A 23,956-nucleotide genomic window follows, 5' to 3' on the forward strand; every position below is an offset into this window, starting at 1 on the left:
CATTTTATAGGTGGGGTTATTCTTTCCTTTTCAGTCTGCCTAGCACCTCACTTCTGCAATAGGAAATTTCAGAGCAGAATTTGTAATAGCCCTTGGAGACAGAGCATGCACAAAAGCATAAAAACATGGGAAAAAAATTAATCTCAATGGAAATCCTTGACTAATTGACAGGTTGGAATAAGAATGACTGTAGACCCCAAACTATGCCAGGCAACCAGTCTGCTCCAGGCAGTGCAAGCTCACTCAGCCAGCCACATGCCTGTCTGTTTTGCTCTGCCAGCTTTACACAACCCTAATTAGCTCTATTCTTTTTGTTTGCAGCAGAAAAAGCAAATAGCCCTCGGAAAATAAGGAAACAGAGACAGCTTCTTGACTGACTGTATGAAAGTTTTGAACACAAAGTTTGCCTCGTATTTCATGTACTCAAAACAAAAGGGGAATGCCAAAGGCCCCTGGGAATAGAAACAGGCTTCCGGGGAAAGCAGAAGGAAAGGGGATTTGCTCCTTGTTTCCCAGGGACAAACAGCAGCAGAGATCACTGAAAACTAGTGCTAGATGGGAGGCATTGTGCAGTCTGTAAAGTTTACACCCAGCCGCTTGCAGGTGCTATCATAGCCAAGGGAAGCATGAAATATTCCAGCAAGGTTTCTGCGTGCAGGGCATCCTTGCAGCACCTTCAAGGGCTCCTCTCCATGATCCTGTTTGGCCAGAAAGGCAATAAAAGTACATAGAGCATTAAAAAAAATAGAAAAGCACAGCTGGCTCTTGTTCTCTAGACAAGGTTTCTGAACCCAAGGCACCACCAAAACAGAGTATCTCAGCAAGGAACATCGCAGCTCCACACCCTGTCCCATCCCCATTCCTGCAGCTTCCCCCTGTCAGGGAGCCCATCTCCCTGCTCCACCCGGGGTGCGGTGTGCCTTGAAGAGGAACGGACCTCCTGGTTCCTGGGCTGCAATCGCAGCTGATGATTACTGGGCGAGTTTGTGCCAGAGGCCATAGGCATCTGACTCACTGCAGAAGAGCTGTCCCCACCTTCATCTGCGGCAGATACACATAGCAGAGCAAGTGCAATCCCGGCAGGCAGGCGCCCAAGAGCACGGGCTGCAATCCTCTTCCGTGCTCACCATCTGAGTTCTACCCCCAACAAATTAAATAAGTCTGATTTTCTTTAAAAAAAGTCAATTTATTGAAATTGTTTAAACACTTTATACAAATTCCCAATACAAGCATCTGCTCCCTGGCTCAGGGTTAATGCAAATACAAAAGCACAGACCACAACCGTTGTCTGAGACGACCTGAGCTGCCACTTCGAGACGAGGTCACACGAGGCAGCCGTCGTGCACAGGCAGCTCCACGTGGAGCAAGGGAAGCTGCAGGAGCCATCTCCAAACACAGGCCAACATCCACTCAAGCCAAAAGCAGATGCTTTGGTTGGTTTCTTTTAGTAACTTTGATTCATGTTGCAGAGAGCGAGGTCAAACAGAGGTACAAGGCTTACACATAAACCACTAACACCATGGTTGTACACAGCTCCCTCAGCCTGCGGCTCTCCCTATCTGCAGAAATAAAATCAAAGACTGATGCCTCTGAACAGATGCCTCTGAACATGTACACAATTACAAGCCTGGACAGAAGCTACCAACTTTCTTCCTTAGGAACAGTACATTTGAGCTTTACAGAGTTGACACCATCCTTCTAGGAATTACAAAATTTAAACTCTAGCCAACCTCATTCAGTTTGTTAAAAACACTGAAAATGGGGTGTTTCAGAGGAAGGGGTTGGAACCTTCTACTAACTGCTTTTTTCATATATGACTTTATATGTAATGATATCTTTAAAAAGCTGGGTTTCTTCCTCTTTGAGCTTGGATTAAAAAGATGCTAAAACCTTAAGTCAGTTTTCTTGAAATATGCCTTCATATCTCATCACTGAAAATGCTTAGAAGATAAAAAAAGACAGAAGCAAATGACATTATCTGAGGTATCCTTGGGAAAACATCAAGGGTTGGCAAAGCATTGTTTGTTTTAACGTTTAGCTGTGTAAGGCAAACAGACCAGTAACTCATAACATTCCAAATTAAAACTGCAGGCTTGAGGACAGATACATGAAAGTCAATCCAGACACTAGCCTAGGATTTAAATGCATGAACAACCAAGAGAAACTAAGTTAATAGATCTGGTATGTGTGAGGGAGGGAGAAGGCAGAGGTTAAGTAGTTTCAAGAAAAGTCTGAAATAGAAGAACAGCAGTTTGAATAGGGAATTGTGTATAGCAGTAAAGCACGTCTACGTGTCTGTGCTCCATGTGGAGAGCATTCATGGAAAAAAAAATGGGGCATTTCTTAATCCCTCCAGGCTGCAGCAGAGACACTGGCCTGAAACTGAAGAGGTGGGGAAGTCCTGGCCATCTTTGGAACATGTCAATAGGTGCAGGATCACCAGGACACAAGACATGGAGAAAGAGACTTCAAAGGAGAACATCACACATCTGACAAAACCAAGAGGTAGAAAGTACAAGCCAGCACTTTAGTGAAGCAACTCCAAGAAAGGGGAGTTTGTTAGAGGTACCTTGTAACACAAGGGAAAAATTGGAGATTTAAGTTAGATTTTTAGGGCTGGAGTATCAGAAACAACCAATGGCAGTGCTCAGCCAGGAAAAGTGGAAAGAAATCCTTTTTTCACTAGCTTCCTGGACAGCCAGAAAGCCTGCAGTTTCTTTGGGAGTTCACAATCAGTTTACCAGATCTCAGTAAGAGTGACATGGCATTAAGCCAAGTCACATTACACTGTATCTTCTGTTGGTCAGCAACATGCACGTGGACAACTGTTTTAGTTGCCTTAAATCCTGCCAATCTGTGTAGAGATAAGAGTGCCAATGAGAGTAAAAGAGCACTGTAGAATCCTCAAGCATTCCTACATGTAAAGTCTTTGCCCTAAAACCATGTATCCCCTTAGCATTGGTTTTATGACTTTGCACTCATAAGTGTTTTTAATTCCTATGCACCCCCCATAATGGGCTCTAACTTAATGGGTATTAAGACTGAATTGTTACCATCTAATTAAAAAACAAAAAAACAAACAAAAATACTAAAAAAAGCACCAACATCCATCTAAAAACAGCATCATTTTCCCTTTTACTCCCAAATACTGAAGTTAACCCAAGCTCAGAGGCTTCATCTTTCCAGTGACAAGAGGCATGAGCCTAGGCTAGCCTTCCTCCACGGGCTGGGAGAAAAAAAGAGAAGTTATGTCCTGTAGCAAAGAGGATACAAAAATATACACATTTAGAGGGGGGGAAGAGGAAGGCAGAACTTGGGAAGTCTCAGCTCTGTTCAGGACAGTAGCATTGTAGTGTCCTCTCCAGAGGCTTCTTCACTACCAGTGCTCATGGCTCCTCTTCTTCGTTTCATTATACATAATCCTTCCCTGTGGAGGGGGCATTTTTGGGATAGCCTCGGGTGGGTGGATAGGAGGTTTCTTGCCGGGGGCAGGAGCAGCACAGGAAGGCTCCCCCCAGTATGGCCAGAGAAGCAGCTGCCCAGCCAATGAAGAGGGCTGATCCAAATTCAAACCTGTGGGAGAAACAAGGAAGAAAGTAAATACTGCAGGCAATGCCCCTGGATTACAGACAGTGCTTGTTTTAAACACATTCACAAGATGCAGGAGGGGGCTGAAACCCTTATGCAAGTGGCTTCCTACAAGGCAGGCGCTTTAAAGTGACAGAGACTTGAGACTCTGCTGACCTTCAGGCCTACAAAGATTTGCACACATTTTTATTCCAGTCTGCTCAGCAAGACCATAAGAGGCCAAGCTCTATAAAAGCTAAGCCTTAGACACTTAGTAGTAGGAAAAAAAAAGACCAAACTAGGCTGCTGCAATCATGTTGCATTAAACCTTGGTGTTACTGCAAGAGCCACCGTAATGATGAGATCTAATCACAACGTTCCTACTTCTGTCCAGTAGGAAAGCCAACCCAAGTAGTTCAAGAAATTCTCCTGCTCTGAGCCACTGTTCATCATAACTATACCCTGTGAACATTTGCCATGCTCTACATAACAATTTCATGAAGTGTTCATGCATTGCACAGAATGAGGCAGTACCTGGTGTTGACAGGGGTGAAAGGGTCATAGAAGGCCCGAGCCACTCTGTTGCCATACCATGACGTGGCCACCAGCGCTGCCATTCCTGCAGGTGAGAGAACACACACGTCTTACTGCTTAATAAAATCAACAAAAAACACTACAAAAAAAAAAGTGTCACAGAACAAGTATCTGGAATGATGCTGGGCTGCTACCACCCTGGGAAAGTCCGAGCTATTGCTTAGACCTGGATGGGAAAGAGGTATTTAAGCCACCCACACAAGACACACCAGAAGAGGATTCTGGCAAACGTTTTCTATCAGCATATCTAGGTCAGCCCAGCTCTGCTGATGGAGATGAGTGGCAGAGCAAAGCACCCACCACAGGGAGCATAGTGCTGAGGCAAGAAATCTATCTGGTGCCTTGGGAGAGCCAAGAGCTAGTGCTTCTGTCCTCCACACTCCCATGCTCTTGGAGCATGGCACATTTAAGGTCAAATGCATGTATGTTACCAACCTGCAATGATGAAAATCACTCCACCAAAGACAGCCATGCGCATCTTTTTCACCTGGTCCTCTTCCATGCACTTCATGCATTTCATGCCGGTCACAGCAGTAAATATGGCAACAAGGCCCAGGAGAATTGCAGCCACCATCAATGCCCGAGTGGCCTGAAGACTGCCTAAAAGACATTAGGATTTGAGTTACCATAAAGAGAAAGTCTGAAATACAAATAAAAACTAATATAGTTACTGGGTTTCCTATCAAAATCATGCATTCAAATACTTTGCCCTGTGCTATTCAGAATACAACCAAGACATTCTTTTCTTCCCCACTTAAACTCTTGAGATTGTCATGCACTGGGATTTCAACTTCTTCTAAAGTGCATGGCAAACAAGGACATGCAGATTTTTTGTCGGAAATGACCTGGGAATTGCCTTCACACAACTTTGTTCCCTGACCATTTGAATTCCAATTGGAAGGATATCTGTTTATCAAAGTAGTATTCAAAGTAGTATTCAAGTTTAGGCTGTTCCTTGAAGAAAACCTTTGGGTCTATGTTTAAATATGAATAGTGCCATGCATATGAATAGTTTCACAGCACTCAGCTGGGCCCCTTTATTGCTCAACACTTCCAAAGCCATTTTATAGATACTTCACTGTCAAATTAGATATTTCTTTTTTTTGTTAAAACTGTAAGTTTGTCCTAGAAGGTAGAAAGTTAGTTCTGACAGAGGTGGTGATTTTTTTTTCCCCAGCAAAGTTAAAATAGTTGAGCCTAGCAGGCTAAATACTTCACGAACAAGTGTTTTAACAGTCTCTTGGTTTTTGAAGAACTAGTGTGAGATGATGAGCTACACTTATCCAGGTTCTAAGCAAACAAGCCTAATAAACTTCTTTATCAAAGGCTTGGTTTTAGGTTGACTCAGAAACAGAAATTCTAACCTTATATACACATCTGATTTTACACAGATTTTTTGCATTAAGTGAAAAAAAAAATCAAGAAAACATCATTAATGCCAAAAACTTCCAAATGATTAAAACATTGGAAGAATGAGCAGAGGAGAAGAGAGAAAAGCTGATCTTTACTACCCAGGAAATGAGGGAATTGAAGTTTCTACGATACAAGAGCACATAGGACTAGATGCTCAATGGAAAGGAGGGCACCAGGAGTACACAGCAGCTAGAGCAGATAGTCCATCAGCTTTCAATTCTGTTTGAGGTAAATCTGGCCCTGCCTCTTAACAGGTGAAACTCAAAGTGGTCTGAGGGCATATTATGAAATTAGTGAACACCACCACAATACAGGCAAAGTTCAGAGCACAGAGCAGTAGGAAATTACTTGTTTTCCTAAGAGGCTTGTCTTTCTTGGGAAAGACAGCCCACAATTAGCTTGGTTAAATGGCTTTCTCTCTTATTTCCTCTAAAGAAGAGTATAGCCAAATGTTAATCAAACATTTGCTGCATCACTGATTGCTGGAAGCCACTTATCACTTGAGCATAAATCAAAACAGTGGAATCCCAATACAAATCTCAAGCTAGCAAACGATACATCTCCAGAGCCAGATATTGAACGTGAAAAATGTAAGCTAAATGAAAAGTTATGTGAATTTAGAGCAAACTCAACTGATGGGATATCACATACAAAACCAATTCAGCCAACATACATTTAAGACCAATCTATCACAACAGCTCTGAAGAGGCTAGTGACTGAACACAATAATTGCTATTTTGCATGGGAAACAAACATTTTCTGTAGCATTACTAAGTCTGTTTCATCACGTCTGTAGCTTTGCTGCAGAGAGTAAACTGTAAAGAAGGTTTTGAAAGAATTCTGAAATGCTCAAGCTAACAGAATGCAATCTCAAAAAATCTCAAAAGAACAGCTGAACAAAAGCTGCTATCTCAGTTGCAGCAGGTATGAAATACGCTGTGAACATCAAAATATGCTGTGAGCATCTCCCAGAGCCTCTGAAATTCAGCAGCAGAACCTGGAGGACCCCAAGTGCTCCTCAACCTGAGGTCTTCAAGCCTCCTTATTGCATGGAGGAAGGCAGATGCATTTAGAAAATCAGAGCTCTGCAACATTAACTCAGACTGCAGTGTTTTCAGAACAAGCTCCCCGTTATTTTGAGATGTTTTGGTGCAAGAGCAGTGCAATATTAGCCAGACACACTCCCTTGCCCCCAAGCTGGCTGCCATGTGCTCGGGCAGACTCTGGGAAGCACCACTTTTGTCTCCCTATCGCTTTTGCAATATGTGCAGTGCACTTACTGTGGTTAATTATCATACAGGTGATTAGTCACTATGTACACATTACCAACCGTGTTGCCAGTAGAAGCTGCACACCCAGAGGCTGAGAAGACTAGTTTGGTAGTAGTTCCCTTTCACAAGCTTTTGTGACTATTCCAAGGGGGAGCAACACGCAGAATTGCCTCAAGCTGCAAACAGGACAGGCTCACAATGGGTAGAAATGCACAGCAACTTGCCTTTTATAACATCGATCATATTACAGAGAAACAAGATCTCCCCGTGCATTCCTTGCTGCTGCAACAAAAGTCTCAAAGGGAACAGGTATCACCACCTTACATGACAAAGCCTGGGCAGCATCAGGAATCCAGGGAGGGGAAAAAAGGGCCTGGCACGGGGGTAGACAGATGTACTGGACACCCAGCAACTGTTATCAGATGGTAGCAACATAATGTGTTACCAATATAAAACAATTTACTTGGAAGCCTTTTTTTATTGCTAGCTAGTAATTATCGACCTGTCTTGAAAATATCTATTAGTAGGAAAGCAGTAAGTGCTAGAACAGCTAACAGAACACAGGTGAACCCCTCACACCACCATAAATGGTCACAGCTTTATATAAAGCCATAAAAAATGACATATCAGCTCTCACAGGCTTCATAGTGAATCCATTCTTAAAAAAACATGTTACTATCCAGCTTTGACTTAATCTACATGACATACACTTATCTGAATCCTAGGTTGAAAAAAAATACATCCTTCCCACAACCATTATCTGGCACAGATATAATTGCTGGTAGTTGCATAGTAGTAAGGAAGGACTTTGCAGCAAGAGTTTGGGGGGTATTTTTTCTGTCATCACATTCCCTTATTAATCTTGTGTGTATTATCTAAGCTAGAGTGAAGCTGTTGGGAAGGTGCCATGGGATTTTTGCAATGCCTGTTTATAATGCAAAAGTCATCATTATAGTGAAACACAGATTTTTCTGATGGGAGATTTCTCATTTACTGGCTTATCTGCATATTTTCACATGGACTTATCCTTCCCTCCAAAGGGCCTTCCCTGCAGCAAAGTGATGGCAAAATAGAGATGAAGTATAGATGCTATACTATACCTTGCAAACCCTGACAGTGGAAGTTCCCCTGAGGTTACAAGCATCTTGCAGTATAGAAATATGCTGCATTCTACCTAGAAGAGCAGTCAGCAGCCTTCAAAGGCTCCCACTGCAGTTTCAGGAAAGGTGAACCTCCTGAAACAAGCTGGATTTGAGGTCCCACTGCTCCGCCTAGCCAACACACAGAAGTTTTTGCAAGGCAAGCAACATGGTGAAGATCTGAACAAGCAGGAGCAAATTCAAAGATCAGCAAAGATCTGCCATGCTCTACACTCATGCTGGGTGGGTCTAAAAGCCTGCTAGCATCTTAAGAGGCTTTGGCCCCCTTAGCAGCCCTTGTAGGGACCCTACACACTATGCTACTTTCAGGTGTTTTATCCTAAATCCTTTTAGACATCTCTCCAGAAGCCACAACACCAGCCAGAGAGCACTCGGGCAGCAAGCACACAGGAAAGACCCTGTTTCTTGCTGGAATGGGATGGCCCAAAGGTCTCAAGAGTATGCCCATCATCAAAGACAAGGTAAACAAGCAAAAATAGCCTTCTATCTACTCTGCCTGTCCCAAAGGGAATACAAATAGTTTGATGCCCTCCTGCAGTCACAAAAAAATTGCTTTGGAGAAAGCTCCTCTGCAAAATACACAACGTGCATGACCACCATTTCCAGAGACTTGTGTAGAGGACATGTAGGCAGCCTGTTTTCCCACAAAGCCTGAAAATTCCCTTACCAAGAGGGTTAGTAACACATAGTAACACTTTAATAAAGCTGCTTAGGAAAAGCTGCTAGCAGAGCAATCCTAGCAGTGTATTGCAACAGACTCCAGTTCCCCCCCACTATAGACTCAACTTGGCACCTAAACAGGAACAGCCTCGGTGGCATTCCAGGTAACCCTCTATCTTGAGAAAGCACAGCACAAGTGAGACAGTGTTCATATAATTCAATATCAGGAGAAGGCAATGGGGATTGAGAAACACAGCAGCAAATTAAATCTTAACCCACATGAAAGCACAGATACCATCAGATTCTACCTGCTTATTCCAGATCTGAAGATGAGGTGACAAATGATTAGGACACATTTGTCCCTCCTACTAGCTTAAAACACAACCTCCCGACTTTCCCCCAGCATCACAGCAAAAACAGCAATAGCTCCAAGATGACCCTTCCCATCCCCTGTCCCCCTTCCCCCTCTCCTGAAACAGGCTCAGCCAGGGTGGCAAAAATGCAGGAGAGAAGATTTCACATTTGAGTGATGCTGTTTGACCCAGAGGGCATTCAAACCCTTGTTTATTTTCTGGGCTGGGGCACAAAGGCTCATTGTGGAGGTACTTGCTTTGGTGATGAAGTGGTAGATGAGTCTCAGCTTGTCTCAAGCACAGAACCTCTCCCAGCAACACCAAACATGGAAATGAGTATCTTTTGCTGAAGGAGTCCAGATAGGACCCAGAGGGCCCACTTTGAACACAAGAGGGTCTCAGCAAGGACTTCCAGAAACTGTACCAGGAACCCTCCTGTCTGGTCCCATTCCACATCCTCAGCAGAGCACAAAGCTGAGTTAGCTTCACAGCTGATGGCAGAGGACTACCAAAACATTGAAGCTGGGTAGCTTTTGCTCTTCTATGCATGCAGCCATACATGGCTTTTCATGCAGGCCATGAAATGTAACCCTCCTATTGCCTGAATAAAAGCACATCCCAGACTCCATTAAGCCCCCAGTTGAGCACAGCTGCTGGAAAAAACACCTGTACAGGTGATCTGTAGCTATGCAGACATGCTGAAAGCAGAAGGTTTCTCAAATCACCAGCAGCATGCGTCAACTTACACCAAAACAATCCTCCCTTTGCAGCAGTCCAAGCAACCAGACAAGGACACCTCTAAAGAAACGTCTACCAGACATCCAGAAGCTTGCTAGCAAAGCTCTCCATCATCCCATGACCTTACACTACTGTAGGTGTGAGGACACCCAGTCCCTCCTATGGAAATGAAGAAGTTGCAGGATCTGAACCTCTCCCACTGCGGCACAAGGCCTTGCCACATGGCCTGGAGCACTCGGGGCAGGCACAGCCTCTGCAGGGAAAGTTCAGCTGCTGGGGAGTCTTGCTGCCCACATAGATGTTCTGCCCTCCCCGGGACACAATCCGGGAGCTCCCACTACACAGCTGTATCCTCCCGGGGTGTGTCTGCTCCAGTGGGTGAGTGGGGTTTGTGTTGTTCTCCAAACCTCCAACCAAAACAGCAATACTGGTTGCCACTGCCCCGGCCCCTGAAGCACGCCAGGGAAAACAAAGGCCACGGAGAAGATACCAAGACATGCCCTGCTTTTGAGTGGGAAGGGCACAAAAGGAGAAACCTAGAGTAGCCAAGGAAAAACAAAACTAAAAAAAAAAGCTGTATTTTGGCCACACCTTGCTGACTTCCCAAGGACAAAAGCTTCCCCGATGATACTCATGTTTCCTGGGCTTCCTGGGAATTTGCAGGGAAAGATGCCCTGCAGGACTTGATAAAAGGCCACTAATAGCTCAACCTCAGTCCCTGGCCGCCGCAGCTCCGTTGTGGCCTTGGAAGGGGCTGTTTGCAGAACAAAGGTGAGTGGAGCAGCTGTTATTTAGTACTTAGAAATGAACGGGACAGGTCTGGAGGTCTTTTGTCAGGCTTTTAGGAAACTGTCCGGCCATTAGATTGTGCAGGCAAGATTAATTTACACAACAATGGGCTGCAGCCAGAGCCCCCTGGGCAAATTTACCTTTTGCAAGTGATCCATGGGGTGCTGCAGTTTCCTCAGCTCTGCTGTACCCTCCCACCCACCCACCCCAACACAAAGATAAAAGGCTTAAAGCTGAGCTTATACATAATTACTAATCAAAACACCCCATGTGCTCAGTGCAGCCCTGATTACCCTGCCCCGCGCTCCAAGGGTGCTAAATAGCTGCACCATGCACCTGAAGGGAGCAATTTGCAGCTGTAGGGCCTACGGGGGTTGGAGGCAGGGGAGCAGCAGCACGAATGTGGCCTAGGTGTGGCTCAGGTGTCCAGCTCTGCCACTATCCCTTCCTGTGCGTCACACCAGCAATCCAACTTGGGGATACTCCCAAACATCCCTCTCCACATTTTATGGGAAACGGTATGCTCATTCATTTGGGAAAGAGAAGGTTACCAAGGCGGCAATTATTCCCTTATTAATTATGTCAGAAGAAAGATTAAGGAGCACCTGGTGCAGTCTTACCAGACCTGGGATGAAGGGGAGATAATGGGACAGGTCAAAAGAGTTTTTGTTGATGTGTAGAAACATAGCAGTGCTACCCCAGCAAGGTAAGTAGCAGGTGTCACAGGGAGGGCAGCTCTACCACCTGAGAGCCATACAGAAGACTCACAGACCCTGAAGTAATGCTCTGCCTAAAATCCACCCGCTGTCCTTATCTGGGCTGGAATCCAGCTCACCTGCCATCCCTTTGCCAAAAAACCCCCAAGGGGGAACAGTGACCTACTCACAAAGGAACAAAATTACACAAGAGCAGTAGCAGGATCAAAACAGAGTCAGAAGTTTCATCAGTGCGAACTTTACTGCTGACATGAGAGCCAAAGAAGGAAGGTCCTTGACTCAACTGCTACCACCACCGCGCCCCCCTGCTTAATAATAATAATAATGATAATAATAATAATAAATTTAAAAAGCGCGCGTGCTTGCGGTCAGAGCGCCTCACTAAGCAGCACTGGGGACAGGAGCTGGCCCTGCACGCGGGTGTCGTCGGGGTGTGACAGACCCTGTTCTGCCCGGTCGCTTTGCAGGACTGAGTCCCCCATGTCCCCGCAGAGCGGGAGGCTGCGGGGCGGCTCCCCAGCCCCCGCCGGCACCCCCAGTTCGCCCAGCCCCGACGGGACGGACACCAAAAACAGCGGAGCCCCCGACAGAACCGGGGCTCAGACCCCCGTGGCCGGCGGAGCTGCGACGGGAGCAGCAGCCCAGCCCGGACAGCACGGGCAGCCCCTGCGCGGCCACCCCCGACGGGCCGCCACGGACACCCCTCGCCCCGACTTACTCTCCAGCTTGAGCAGCGAGTCGTACACCTTGCACTGGATCTGCCCCGTGCTCTGCATGGCGCACGACATCCAGAGCCCCTCGTAGAGCGCCTGGGCCGTCACGATGTTGTCCCCCGCGTAAGATGCCATCTTCCACTGGGGCATGGCCGTGCTGATGATGATGCCGATCCAGCCGAGGAAGGCGAGCACGAAGCCCAGGAGCTGCAGGCCCCCGCTGGCCATGGCTGCGCGGGGGTGGCGGGGGGCGCCGCCGGGGCGAGACGATGCGTGACGGGCGCGTGGAGCTCCGCGCGGGGCAGTGGCGGCCGCGCGCCGCCCCGCGCCCCTTTTAAGGCCGCGCAGAGGGCGCCCCCTGCCGGTCCGCGCCCCCGCCCCGCCCCGCGGAGCTCCCCGACGGCGCGGGCCGCCCCCGGGCCGCGGGCACCGGCACCCGGGACACGGGACACAGGACACGGGACACGGGACGGGGCGGCTGCCCCCGCCGCGCTGCCGCTTCCCGGGGCTGCCGCGGCGTCGGGAAAAGGGGGGAAAGGCGGGAAAATGTTCCCCGCTTCCCTCGAGCGCTTCCTCACCGGGCAGCCTCCCCGCCCGGCTTCTCCGCACACGTGGGGATAAGTTGCTGCGAGGGAAACACTAGGGAAATGTTTGCAAATTATTATCGTTTTTGAACGAGTTAAAAAGAGGCCACTGGGCAAGCACTGATCATCCATGTACAAATGCTTCCAGGACCCTGAATCCAAAGTTTGAATCTAACATTTTAATAAGGAGCATGTGCTTAATCTCCTTGATCTCTGTTAAAGGAGAGATTTAGATTTTCAGATGCTTCTGTGAGCCAGGTGACGTGCCAAGGTTTATCGAACAAGAGGGCTGGTTACAAACCAGGAAGGGAGCGATCCTTCCCAGTCAGGTAGTGATCCTGGTACCACGCTTTTCCTTTCTTTTATGTGAATATTTGAATACCGGCAAATCCGGACTCAGGAGAGCCGGAGTGAGGAAATACTGTCTCTGTGCGAGCTGGGAGCACATGGCATGGCCTGGGTGGTGCGGCTGCCTTGGCCGCAGACTGCACGGAGGGGACTTGCAGTGGGTGTCTGGTGCAATTCCAGAGTCTGAGATAAACAGGCGGTAATTACTGATAAAGGCCTTGCTGGAGGTGGGGATGGGGTTGTATTGTTTTGACATCGCGGTTTACGGCATTCTGATGACTTAGGGGATTTTGCGAGGGCTGCTTCCCGAGATCTGCAAACAGGCAAACAAACAGACTTGTGATTGCCTGACCCATACTGCGCAATGGTGGGGGGTCAAAGGGGAGAAAACCAACTGCAATCCAACCACATGGAGGAGAGAGAGAGAGCAAGTCCAGTTTGCTGTGAAAATATTGCAGTTGCTGGTCCCCAGCTTTCTGGACATCTCTGAAGAGATCAATCTTTGTTAGTCATATGTTAGTAAATATTCCTAATCATGTCCCCAATTGCATATTGACAGTAGCTACAAGGCTGCATGTGTAGCAATGGTGCTTTACTCGGTGTCTATCTGCGCCAGGTTTACAGCTCTGGGAGGCTGAAAAAAAAAAAGGAAAGACATGAATTTGCACTGAAAAAAAAAAGTCAGAGATGAATATAGAGATGTGAATACAGAGATGTGTATATTCTCCAAGGTTTCTATACAAGGAGTAGGAAAACCGGGTGGTGCTGGCCTTTGGGGTTGCTCCTTCCCTGTCTGATAAGGAGGGATAGCAAAAAAAACCCAATTCTAACCCAAGGAGAGCAGGGTTAGGAGTGTCTGGGTTTGACCATTGGTATCTGAGTAATCATATTGATCCAATAATGCCCATCTTCAAAGGAACAGGCAGTGTTCCCAGGTGCTTCAGCATGCTGAAATGACTCACCTCTGCTCCCGACCCCCACGCCACCCCTAGATGAGCAGGTAGATCCTTGCTGACTCTGTGAGATGAGCAATGAACCTGGGTCCAGGTGTGCAAGTCCCAAAGATGCTTTTAGGAGGTTTAGATCCTTTAGCCTTAGGTCCTGAGCAGCTGAAGCTGGGGAACAGAGGTGTTTTTTGTTAGTTTGTTTGTTTTTTGTGGCAAGGCCTTGGATATCCTACTGAACCTTCTAGGAAAGCAAGGGGAGGAGTCCAAAGTGTCAGTGTTCTGACCACGCTTGGACTGGGAAGGAAGGAGCCTATGCTGTGAAAGCAAGAGCAGGCTTGAGGCCAGGAGATAGATGCAGTTCACTTGTGTGCATGAGCTCCATGATGGAGCCCTCTGCCTATGCTGCTGGCTCCGGGAAGGACCACTCTGGTCCTTCCAGGATCCACCAATCCAGGTCCACTCTGGCCTTGGGAAAAGCTCTCCTCGGGACATGGTGGCACCTTTGGGCCAGCCTGTGCCAAATTTGTGTACAGTATGAAGTTGACTGCTTGGACATATACTAAAATAGCACACGTCTGCAGTTTCTTCCCTTTTCAGAAGATCTTGAAGCTTTGAGTAGAGATAGCCTTATGCTGTGAGGGATTTTGTGGGACTGCAGCTGCCTGGAAATGGATGCTGTGTTTATGGAGAGGCTGTGCAGCAGTCCCATTGCTCCTCCATCCCCAACTGGTGCTGCACTGGGCAGTGTTAGTTAGTGGGCTGTGAGCACAGCAGGCTGGCTTTGCGTGAACATGGATGGACATCTGTGCTCGTGTGCTGGCCTCGGGAAGGCTCCGGAGCACAGCACTCCCTTGCTCTCACTCGGAGAAACAACTGTGTGAACTCAGCCCAAGCCAGCCCACTCAAAATCCCATTTATCTCAGGCTAATATTGACGGTATCGTACACGTCAGCTGGAATCCTTCCTAGAAGGGCCTGGTGTGCAGCAAAGTTTCACTGGTGCGAGAGCTGAGAACTGAGCATACCTCTACTCACAAGCTCCTGCGCTCAAGCTGCCACAGTGACAGGGACATACGAAGGGCTAAATAAGGAATAGGACGTATTAATCAGTGCTCAGCTCCATGCTCCACTCGCCTCCTGAGATATGCTCGAGTGCTCTTGGACCTCCCATAGCCTGAGTAGGCTGCAACACAAGCACTGCTCTGTGCCTTTCTGGGCACAGGTCTGCTTCTTTCTGTGTAGAAATAAGAGCTTCTAGTCTGTTGTTCGTATTGACCACTGAACACTATGGCAATCAGTAAAAAAACTCCATGCCGGAGTCGCAGCATTATGAACATCCAATTTACGTTTTGCTTTCCAGGGACAGTTTAAACTAGATGCTTACTCTCATGTTTCATGAAAGAATTCAAAACTGAGCAATTCTTTCTGTGGGCATCACAAAGAATTTACAGATCAAGATAAACACTGAAACTCCGCTTTTCCCCTTCATCGCTCATCAGTGTTCTCAGCACTTTGGAATTTGTTGGTAATTTTACAGCATTCCTATGACCATCAAGTCTCTCCTTATGGGATCCTTTCCTACTTTGAGAGCTGAAATATCTTTTCACTTTGCTTCTAATGATTTTCTTCACTGGTTCATTGGGCAAAACAAAACTCTCTTTATGCAATAAGCACTGCCTTTTTTCTCCTGTGCTCAAGTTTCTTTCTCCTCTGCAAGTCTTTTGCAGTTTTCACAAGCTAGTGCCAAATTCTTCTACCTGACTTTTGGGAAAATACCTGTGCTTCAGATCATTAGTCTCGGCTGAAAGTCTTGGTTTTATCCAAGATGTAGCAATTGCTCTGTATTCCCTAGGCTAGAGCTAGCCTGGTACTCACAGTCTTTAGTGACATGTTTGTTCTTAGCTAAGCATAAAAATCTCCCTCTTTTGTCCTTTACAAAAGCTGAGAATATGCTAAAGCATAAGAATATAGTCAGTTCTCAAAAACAAACTCTGATATTATTGTGTAGATAGACTCCTCTAATAGTTCATAGAGATTTTTCCTTATTTTACAGTCATTGCTTCATCAGTCTGCGCTGAGCAAACGTTTCATGCCCTGCTTGTATTGTTCCTTTGGGCGTAGTTAGTCAGAGCAGCAACTTCACCTTCATGCTAAGCGGAGATCTGTGCTCTGTGGCTTAGCGATACCTGTTTGCTTTTCTGGCAAAAACAAGCTTTAGCACCTGCCAGGACTTGCAGCAGAGCAGTCTGGTCTCCTTCTTTCTTGGGCATTTCTTGGGGAAGGTGTCGCTTGTGCAATTCCTGTGTTCGCAGAGTGTGTGGTCATGCGTGAGCCTCTGTCCTGGCATCCACGAACGCCGTTGCTGAGGCTGCCCTGAATTCACCCTCGCATTAGATGCATTGCAGGGAAACATCTCTTTCTGACTGGAAGATTGCCAGTGATGGAGAGTCTGGTACAGGGGATCTGCTGGGATCAAGAGAGGGCACCCCCTGGTCTCTCTACAGAGGATGCACAGCTGCATGAGTCAAGTTGTAGAACAAAAACTCCACATTTTGACCAGAAAATGAGAACATCCATGGCCCTGCCACAGCCCAGCCTGCTGTTTTCTCTAGCAGCCAAGAGCAGTGCCAAAGAATAATGCAAAATATTCCAAAAGAGGTTTCCAGTCTACTCTGATCTATGTCTAAGGGACATTCTGAGCCAGTGCTGGTGTTTTTAAATTTAATTTTCCTCATTGGGTTTTTCTTTCATAAACTTTTCTGTCTGATTTTCAACATTTTTGGTGTCTGTAGCATCCCGCAGTGGAGAATTTTACAAGTTAGCTTTGTGTTTCATGGAAAAGTGTGACATTGTACCCTACAATTTGCTACTTCATTTGATGTCCCAGAAGTTCTGTACTAGAAAAAAAAAAAAAAAAAAAGAACAAAAAAGAACAGACTGGATGGACCACATAGATTTAGTTCTGGTTTGCATTGGTAGACAGGACTTAGCTTTGCTGTATATTTGCAGGCTGCCCTTTCTTCTTGCTTTTTCTCTGTCACTCCCCTATCCATCCAGGAAAACTACTCCTGCTAAACCTTAGCTCTGAGCACTGTTTTGCAGGCAACCCTGCTGTTTTGTCTTTCATCAGATGTTATAAGGATCAGAAACTCCTGCAAATGGTCCCTGGGATTAGTCATGAATTGTGTGAAAATGTGTCCAAGCAGAGCTTGTAACAAGGGGTGGATACAGTTTTGGACCATGGTAGTAGAAGAGGCAGCCAAAGATCACAACTTGCCCTGCTACAAAACACGGCAGCACAAAGAAAGCTTAACCCTTCAGCAGCTGCTCACTATTGCATGACCACAAGTTCAGAAAAAGGCTTTGAAAAGTACTGTTGGCAAAGACCTACTTAAACTGACTCTTACTGCCTGAAAAGCAACATAATAGCACCAGAACTGGAGCTTTACTCTGTACACCCAGAGTTAAATCTTTATTTCTAGAAGTAAAACTCAAATTTCCTCTTTGGAACTGAAACCGATGGTTGATATAGGCAGGATCAATAAAGGGACTGACCGGACTTACTTGATGTTGACTGCATATTCATAATATATTGCTAAAAAGAGATTAAGAATGGTCTAGGTAAATTATCCATAAATTTGGAACTCAATAACACATTAAACCATTTCTGGTTAGTGGACATCATCTGTTATTCCAAATCTGCTGGAGATAAACCAAGCTAATAGTCAGCCCTCTTTGCACAGTCATTCCAACATTCATGTTCCTTCACTAGATTTAATAAAGCTAAAGCTTTGGTGATGATTTTCACTCTACCTTCTCATGATGACTTTCATCTGGCCCTAGTTAAAATGCACTTACAGCAGAGGGCTGAAGCTACAGGAGGTTAGAGGCTGACTGAGCTCTTGGCTTCCTCTCCAAACTGCCCACTCTTGAAGGCTGTTGAAGCAATCAAGTTTCCTCCCCAGCTTTGGGGAGTTTTCACCTGTTGCTATTGTTTTCCTCTTCTCCTGAATCAGCAACCCACAAAAGGCCACAAGGGACAAGAACTTTCCTCAGAAAGCCCCACAACACCAATATCGTTCCTGTCTGTAAACAAGTAGTTTTGGCATGAACAAAACTCTGTCATGTCTTTCATTACCCATGGCTTTCGGATCTCCAGGCCTGCCTATGCAAGGCAACACACCGCTGGGAAGCAAGAGTGGTTCTGCACTTGGCTGCTCACGTGTTGTTTTTCATGGAGATACGGAAGCTCCAATAGAGATTCCATGGCACAAAACCCATCCCATGGAGGCCAAGAGATTTGACCTGTACAGTAGGATTTGTTTTGCTTCGTATTTTTTTCTATTTTAGGATTGTTCTTTCACTGGACATTCTGTTCCAGAGACCAGATAGAAAACAAAAGTCAGACACAGTCAAACTAAAGAAAACCCTGGGCTTTGCAGTACTTGAGAGGTAAAAGATGGGAATTGCAGGGAGTTATTAAACTTGTTTCTGCATGGCTTCAATAGAGGATGGCTCTATATTATACCATTAACAGACTTCCTTCTCAAAGTATATGAAAATTTGCTCATGGTGGAAGATTATGGGTGGTGCACCTAAGGAATAGGTGCAATAGGTGAGTGGCAGGTGCAGCATATGCTTTGCTGGAAGGGTCAGCCAGGGAAAGGGTGGTCACGTTCCCTCTCCATGGTTCCCATATGTCAGTGTCACAGTAGTGTGTAGTGCTGAAATCATGGAACAGGGGAGATGGAGCAGCTCAGCTGGGTGAACAAGTGAGATCCAGGCCTGCATGACAGTGAGAAAGAAAATTCAGAGCATGATCCATAAGAGATGTGCACCAGGATCCTGGTGAGATATAATTCCTCACTGATATATGCATATCCATTCAAAAAGTCCTTTAAGTGCAGATGTGAAAACACTTGTTGAGCTCCTGTAGGGAATGAGTTTTGTGAAGGCCTAATCCTTAACATCCATCCTTCTTCCTAGTCCTCATTATATTCCAGATGCCTGCAAGGTCTTAGTTTTGATCCTTGAGGAACCAGTTATAGCAGGGATCACATTTATACTCACATTTCACCAGGGAATCTGCTGTGATTCTGTGATATGAGTTAGGTGGCTTAACTATGGAATAATTTCCCTGAGTCTGTGGATAGTCTGATCACCACTTCTTTGCTGAAGTATTTTCTGTTGAAATCAGATGAAGGATGGGGAAGGAATTGGAAGAGAGGAAAGATATGACAGACAGAGGAAAAAGAAGTGCCTAATGTCTAGGTCTCATCTACTCTGCAGGAGCTGTTGTTAAGCCAACACTGAATCTATGGTTACTGCTATTTATATTGCTCACCCTGTGGAGTACTTGTGAGTCCTGTTTTGAGACAACCTTCATATCAGGGAAAAACCCAAGTTGTAGTCAGCGTTTTAGAGATTTCTCAAAGATTCCCACCCCATTGCATGACAATGTCTCACCTATTTGTGTCGGGACCACAACCTTCATCCATTTCCTTGGCCCTTATGACATGTCAGATAACTGATGCTGCTAAGATAAAGTGATCAAAGGTCTTTTCTAGAAAGATCTTGACAAAACCAGTGATCAGTTGCATAGCATCCTCACAGATATCCTACACAGCCATTCTACAAGTATTTGTTTCTAGAAAGGTAGCTGGGCACTAGGGATTCTTTTTTAAGTACTCATACTCAGTATGCTTCTGTCCCCTTTAGTCAGATACTTCTGAAGCACTCAGTGTCTGCTGCTGTGACACAAGGCTGGATTTCTCAGCGGGGAGTAAGGCCAAATACGCAGAAGTCTTCAAATGAGGCCAGTTTTGCTAGTACCTGTGTGGGAGGGAGGGTTTTTTGAAAATCCTTTGCTGAGCCCAAGATATATCCGCACTGCAAGCAGCGTGTGCATTTGTGTGCAAGGCAGGGAGGTGAGAAGGAGCTTCTCCCCCAGTCTTTCTAACACACCCTTTATCGTTAAGTCTGGGAAAGAGCATTGGCAACCCAAGGTCATATTTCAGTGCCTGGAGGGAGTTTCAAATCCCTGTTATCTGGCTGAAGGCCAGAGGCTGTAGGTGTTTCTCTCACAGCTGTGTCCCTCTCTTCTTAAAACCTCTTCCTTAAGCCTGGTGTACATAACAGGCTTGGCTGATGGGTGATTTGGGAGCGCTCAGGCTGGTCCACACCCTGTACTTTTGACAAAGAAGGCACGAAAGAAGCCAAAGTTAGAAGCAGGCAGATAGATGTCTTGCATGTAGTGTCCTGCACATGGTCAGGATGTGTTTCGCAAGGTAGTGTGGAATATGCTTTTCTGGATTCCATTTTCAGGGAAACAAGGACCCACCTGTCTATAGTAGTTCAGGGACTGGAACTTCTGAAATTAGATGAAATGATCTAGAAATGGTGTTAGAGCAGTAGCTCAGTGAGCAGGAACCAGGCTGGACTTCCAGGCATGATGCATGATACAAGAGAAAGTTCAGTACTTTGGGAGGACTTCAAGAGAGTGATTCAGCTTCAACGGGCGTTTTGGTCCAGGGTTCTGCTAGGAAAGAGAGTGTTCCGTTCATGAATTTGGGCTGCCTTTAGGATAGAGGGAGTGGAGTCTCCTTTGGGGAGCTCAGGCGAGGAAGAGCAAGGGAAATCAAGCCCTATCTGAAACATCAGCTCTGGTCCCTCAGCAGAGAGTAGGAGAAAGAGTGAAAGCAAGAAGTGTGGTTAAATTTCTTAATGCAAAAAGAGGCTCCAAAGTGGAGGAGGGGACAGGAGAGCTGGGAAGAGAGGCCTTTGATGACGCTTCTCGTATAAAAGTTTTGCAAAGCCTGCGCCCTGGTATCTGCACTCACTGCTTTTGTCTGCTAGCCCAGAGCTGTGACCACATCTGCCACATCCCTGTGGCATCCAGGGGAGTTTCCAGGGAGGATTAGGTGGCCCTGCCCCATCCTTCTTGCTGTCGGTGGTTCCTGCTATTGACAGCGCTGCTTAGGGAAGGCAATAGGGCATAGGCAAGCGCGGGGCTCTGCTCCAACTTGTCTGTGCGGCAGCAAGGCCAGAAACATTCTGCTTCTCCCTGCCCAGAAAGGGCTGCTGTGGGACGGTGGCTGCAGTCACAGGGAGATGTGAGGTGCCCTGAACGGGGGGCAGGGGCTCCCGGGGTGGCTGACACACGGCGACCTCCCAGGACAGTAATGATTAACAGCTTGCCTAGACGGTGAAGGAAAGCTTGACCTCAGCGAGATGGAGAGTTTGCAGTCAGCTCTGCTGCCCCACTGCAGCCCGACATCCATCACATGGGGGGCAAGCAGGGGGTCTCCATACCCCTACCTATCCACACTCACCCAGTCGGGTCTGAAAAGTGTCCCGTGCTAGTGAATCACCACAGCCACTGTTTTCTCCAAGCCCTGACTCCTGCCCTTCTTGCAAAGGGCGTTTGATAGCAGCTTAAACACCCTGTTACCAAGCTGTGCATTTCTAACTGAGCAGTCACTTCTGTCCCTCTCCCAGCGTGTTGTTGAGTATTCTTGGGGGTCTTTCCTCACTCACTGATAAGAAAATTGGGTGAAGAGGAGCAAAGGGAAGAGAGGTCAGAAGCGGATGTTTCCAGTGAAGTGAGTCACAAGAGGAACTGGATTTCAGCCAGGAGAGCCCGCAGGGTGAAGCGCACGTACGACCGCCCTCCTCACCGAGACGGCAGCGAGCCAGGTTTCTTGGAAACAGTGGCCAGAGCACAGACACAATGCAAGCTGCTTTTGCCATGTGCCCTCTCTTCCTTTGCATTTCTTTGGTATTGTGGAAACAGCCACATTGCCACGCAAGTTACTGGTAGTGGAAAAAGCTTCGTGCTTCACTTGCATTTCACCACCTGTGCATTGAGCATTGGGGAGCCCATGCTGGAAACACACACGCACTTGCAGCAGTGTGACAATATTGTGGGGTGCAGCAGGGCCTCAACAACCCTCAGGGTGCCTGTGGACCAGGGATATTCACGGCAATGACTGTCACGCTGGGAAAAGGTGTGTGTAACCTGCTGCCCGGCCCCTCTGCCTGCACACGCCCGTTTGAGCCTGGTATGCAGGGACGGCACTGCGTGTTCTTGGTGGTTGCTTTCAGGAAACCGGAGTGGTCACCTGCGCTTTGTGCAACAAGGATCACACCACTCCCATGCGGAGCGTTCTGGCAAGGTATTACAAGAGCAGTAGGAACATGAGCACCTTGCTCTTGATGTGAGTGAGGCGCTTAGTCAGTGGCTCGGTTTCCCCAGCTCTAAAATGGGGTTGGTAATGCATCACTGAGATGCATTGTGTTGCATGAGGTGAGTGTGTTTTGCAGGTGTGAGGTTTAATATGTAGGTATAAAATGGAATTTACCACAGTGAGGAGAGGTTGCAGGCTACTTTAACAGCCTTAAAAGACCATATTCAAATTATTATTGTGTTATTTAATTCATTAGGGTGATTGAAAGCACTGTTTTAAAGAATGTATGCAGGCATCATAGCCATGCGTGTACTGCACACATACACACATTGAGGAAAAAAAAAAGTATCAGTCACTTAAAGTTCATCTCTACTAGAAAATGCATTTGTTTCCCTACTTTACTTTTAATCTATGCCTGCTTGAAATGTTGCACATTGCTCAAAAGTCTTTTTGTTTTCCTTTGGGTATCCAGGCTAATTCTCGGGGCTTCATGAGCATAAGAGCATGGCTGGAGAGATACCCTACAGGCAGATATATATCTGAATGTATAATATGTAAGCACGAGTGTTTAAAGATACATCAGTGTGTGCTACATCTCCATGTAAAAGGCTAGGAGTGACTCAAGAGGCTTCTGCCTGTGCTCTCCAGAGTGTAGCACAAAGGTCGGGGGAACCTTCCTCATTGCTGAGAAGCTGGATACAAATTTGGTGGTTTCCACACAGCACGTGCAAGCTGACACACTCTGCCCACCAGAATACTTGCTGTAAATCCCTGCTTTCTACTGGGCATTGCTGAATGCATCGAGTATCTCCTGATCCTCCCTTTGGGCAGTGTGATGGGTCCCAGATTCATGATCTTTTCTCTTGCACTGTAGATGAAGAAACTCAATGGCCATGGATGGTGATATATGAAGCAGAAAAAAAAAAAAAAAAAAAAGGAAGAGGTAGAACTAGGAGGGAGCCATGAGAAATGGGCAGGCAAAATTATTTCACAACTTGCTGCTGGTGGTATTGGATTAGTTATTTCCTTGGACCAGAGGACATGGGCATTGCAGCAGTGATGGTTGCAAGATGCACTGTGTGGTGCAAGAGTGCTGCCAGCGTGGATGCAGGTATGAACATCGGCCTGCAAAGGCCAGCACTAGCTCCTGGGAACAGCTCTGTGGTGAGGCCATGCTGCGGTGGCAAGAGCTGCAGAACTCCTTGGTCTCTACTCTGTGGAAAGTCACTTTCCTTTAACAACTCTAAGGAGGACAGACCACTGTGACCTACAGTTTACCAGAAAGATTTTGCACCTTTTTACTGCATGGGGCTGTAGAGGCTCTGCTGAGTGCAAGCCCTGCTGTCACAAGCAACCAGCCATAAAATCTCTCTTCAATTACACTTGTTTTATTATCGTAGTTTAGCCTCTTGTCCCCTTCACTCCTACTGGAAGCCTTTCAACTGTTTATGTGCCAATATGATGTTTCACCTCGAGCAGTTCTTGTTCTCAGCTGGTGCTTCCCTGCCATGTGTGCTCACGTGCAGTAGTCACATCCTCTCACATTCACCTCTTTGCTAAGTTAGCTGTGACATCTGATGATGTACTGATGTCACGAGAAAAAGCTGGAGGGAGGGAGTCCCTCTCTATCTCCAGTCTGTTTAAGCCTTTCCTGGTGGCAGAAGGATTCTGAGGGAAAACCACCTTGAATCTCCCATTCCATCTGAGCCCTGGGCCATGTCCATCTGACAAGCCTCCCTGGCCCTGAACGTGACAGTTACACTATTGACTGCTTGCTTGCTTGCAGTTAGGTCTGTATTTCACGCATTAATGCTCAGCATCACAGCTTCTCTCTCGCTCAAGGCTCCCTGCTCTGCTATGTATTAGACACCGTGGAAGCAAAGGAAGGCCACAGGTCTTCCATACTTATGAGACTGGG

General features: G+C 46.7%; 1 protein-coding gene across 1 annotated transcript; it reads right to left on the reverse strand.

The window, feature by feature from the left end:
- Window positions 1-1,280: 1,280 nt before the first annotated feature.
- On the reverse strand, window positions 1,281-12,211 carry CLDN1 (claudin 1). Its single transcript, XM_026045345.1, has 4 exons — window positions 11,980-12,211; window positions 4,597-4,761; window positions 4,102-4,186; window positions 1,281-3,573 (listed from the first exon to the last, which is right to left on the reverse strand). The coding sequence occupies exons 1-4, from the start codon at window positions 12,200-12,202 to the stop codon at window positions 3,411-3,413; spliced, it is 636 nt and encodes a 211-aa protein (XP_025901130.1). The 5' UTR covers window positions 12,203-12,211; the 3' UTR covers window positions 1,281-3,410.
- Between the last annotated feature and the right edge of the window lie 11,745 nt (window positions 12,212-23,956).

Source organism: Nothoprocta perdicaria, unplaced genomic scaffold (assembly GCF_003342845.1).
Source record: "Nothoprocta perdicaria isolate Ctin4 unplaced genomic scaffold, notPer1 scaffold_4, whole genome shotgun sequence".
NCBI lineage: Eukaryota > Metazoa > Chordata > Aves > Tinamiformes > Tinamidae > Nothoprocta > Nothoprocta perdicaria.

Bases quoted from the DNA above. Each gene is read 5' to 3' on its own strand.
- CLDN1 (XM_026045345.1), bottom strand. From the start codon at position 12,202: ATGGCCAGCGGGGGCCTGCAGCTCCTGGGCTTCGTGCTCGCCTTCCTC. The intron at 4,762-11,979 runs GTAAGTCGGGGC...AATGTCTTTTAG, and splicing joins CTCGCTGCTCAAGCTGGAGA to GCAGTCTTCAGGCCACTCGG. The intron at 3,574-4,101 runs GTACTGCCTCAT...TTTCTCCCACAG, and splicing joins TTCACCCCTGTCAACACCAG to GTTTGAATTTGGATCAGCCC.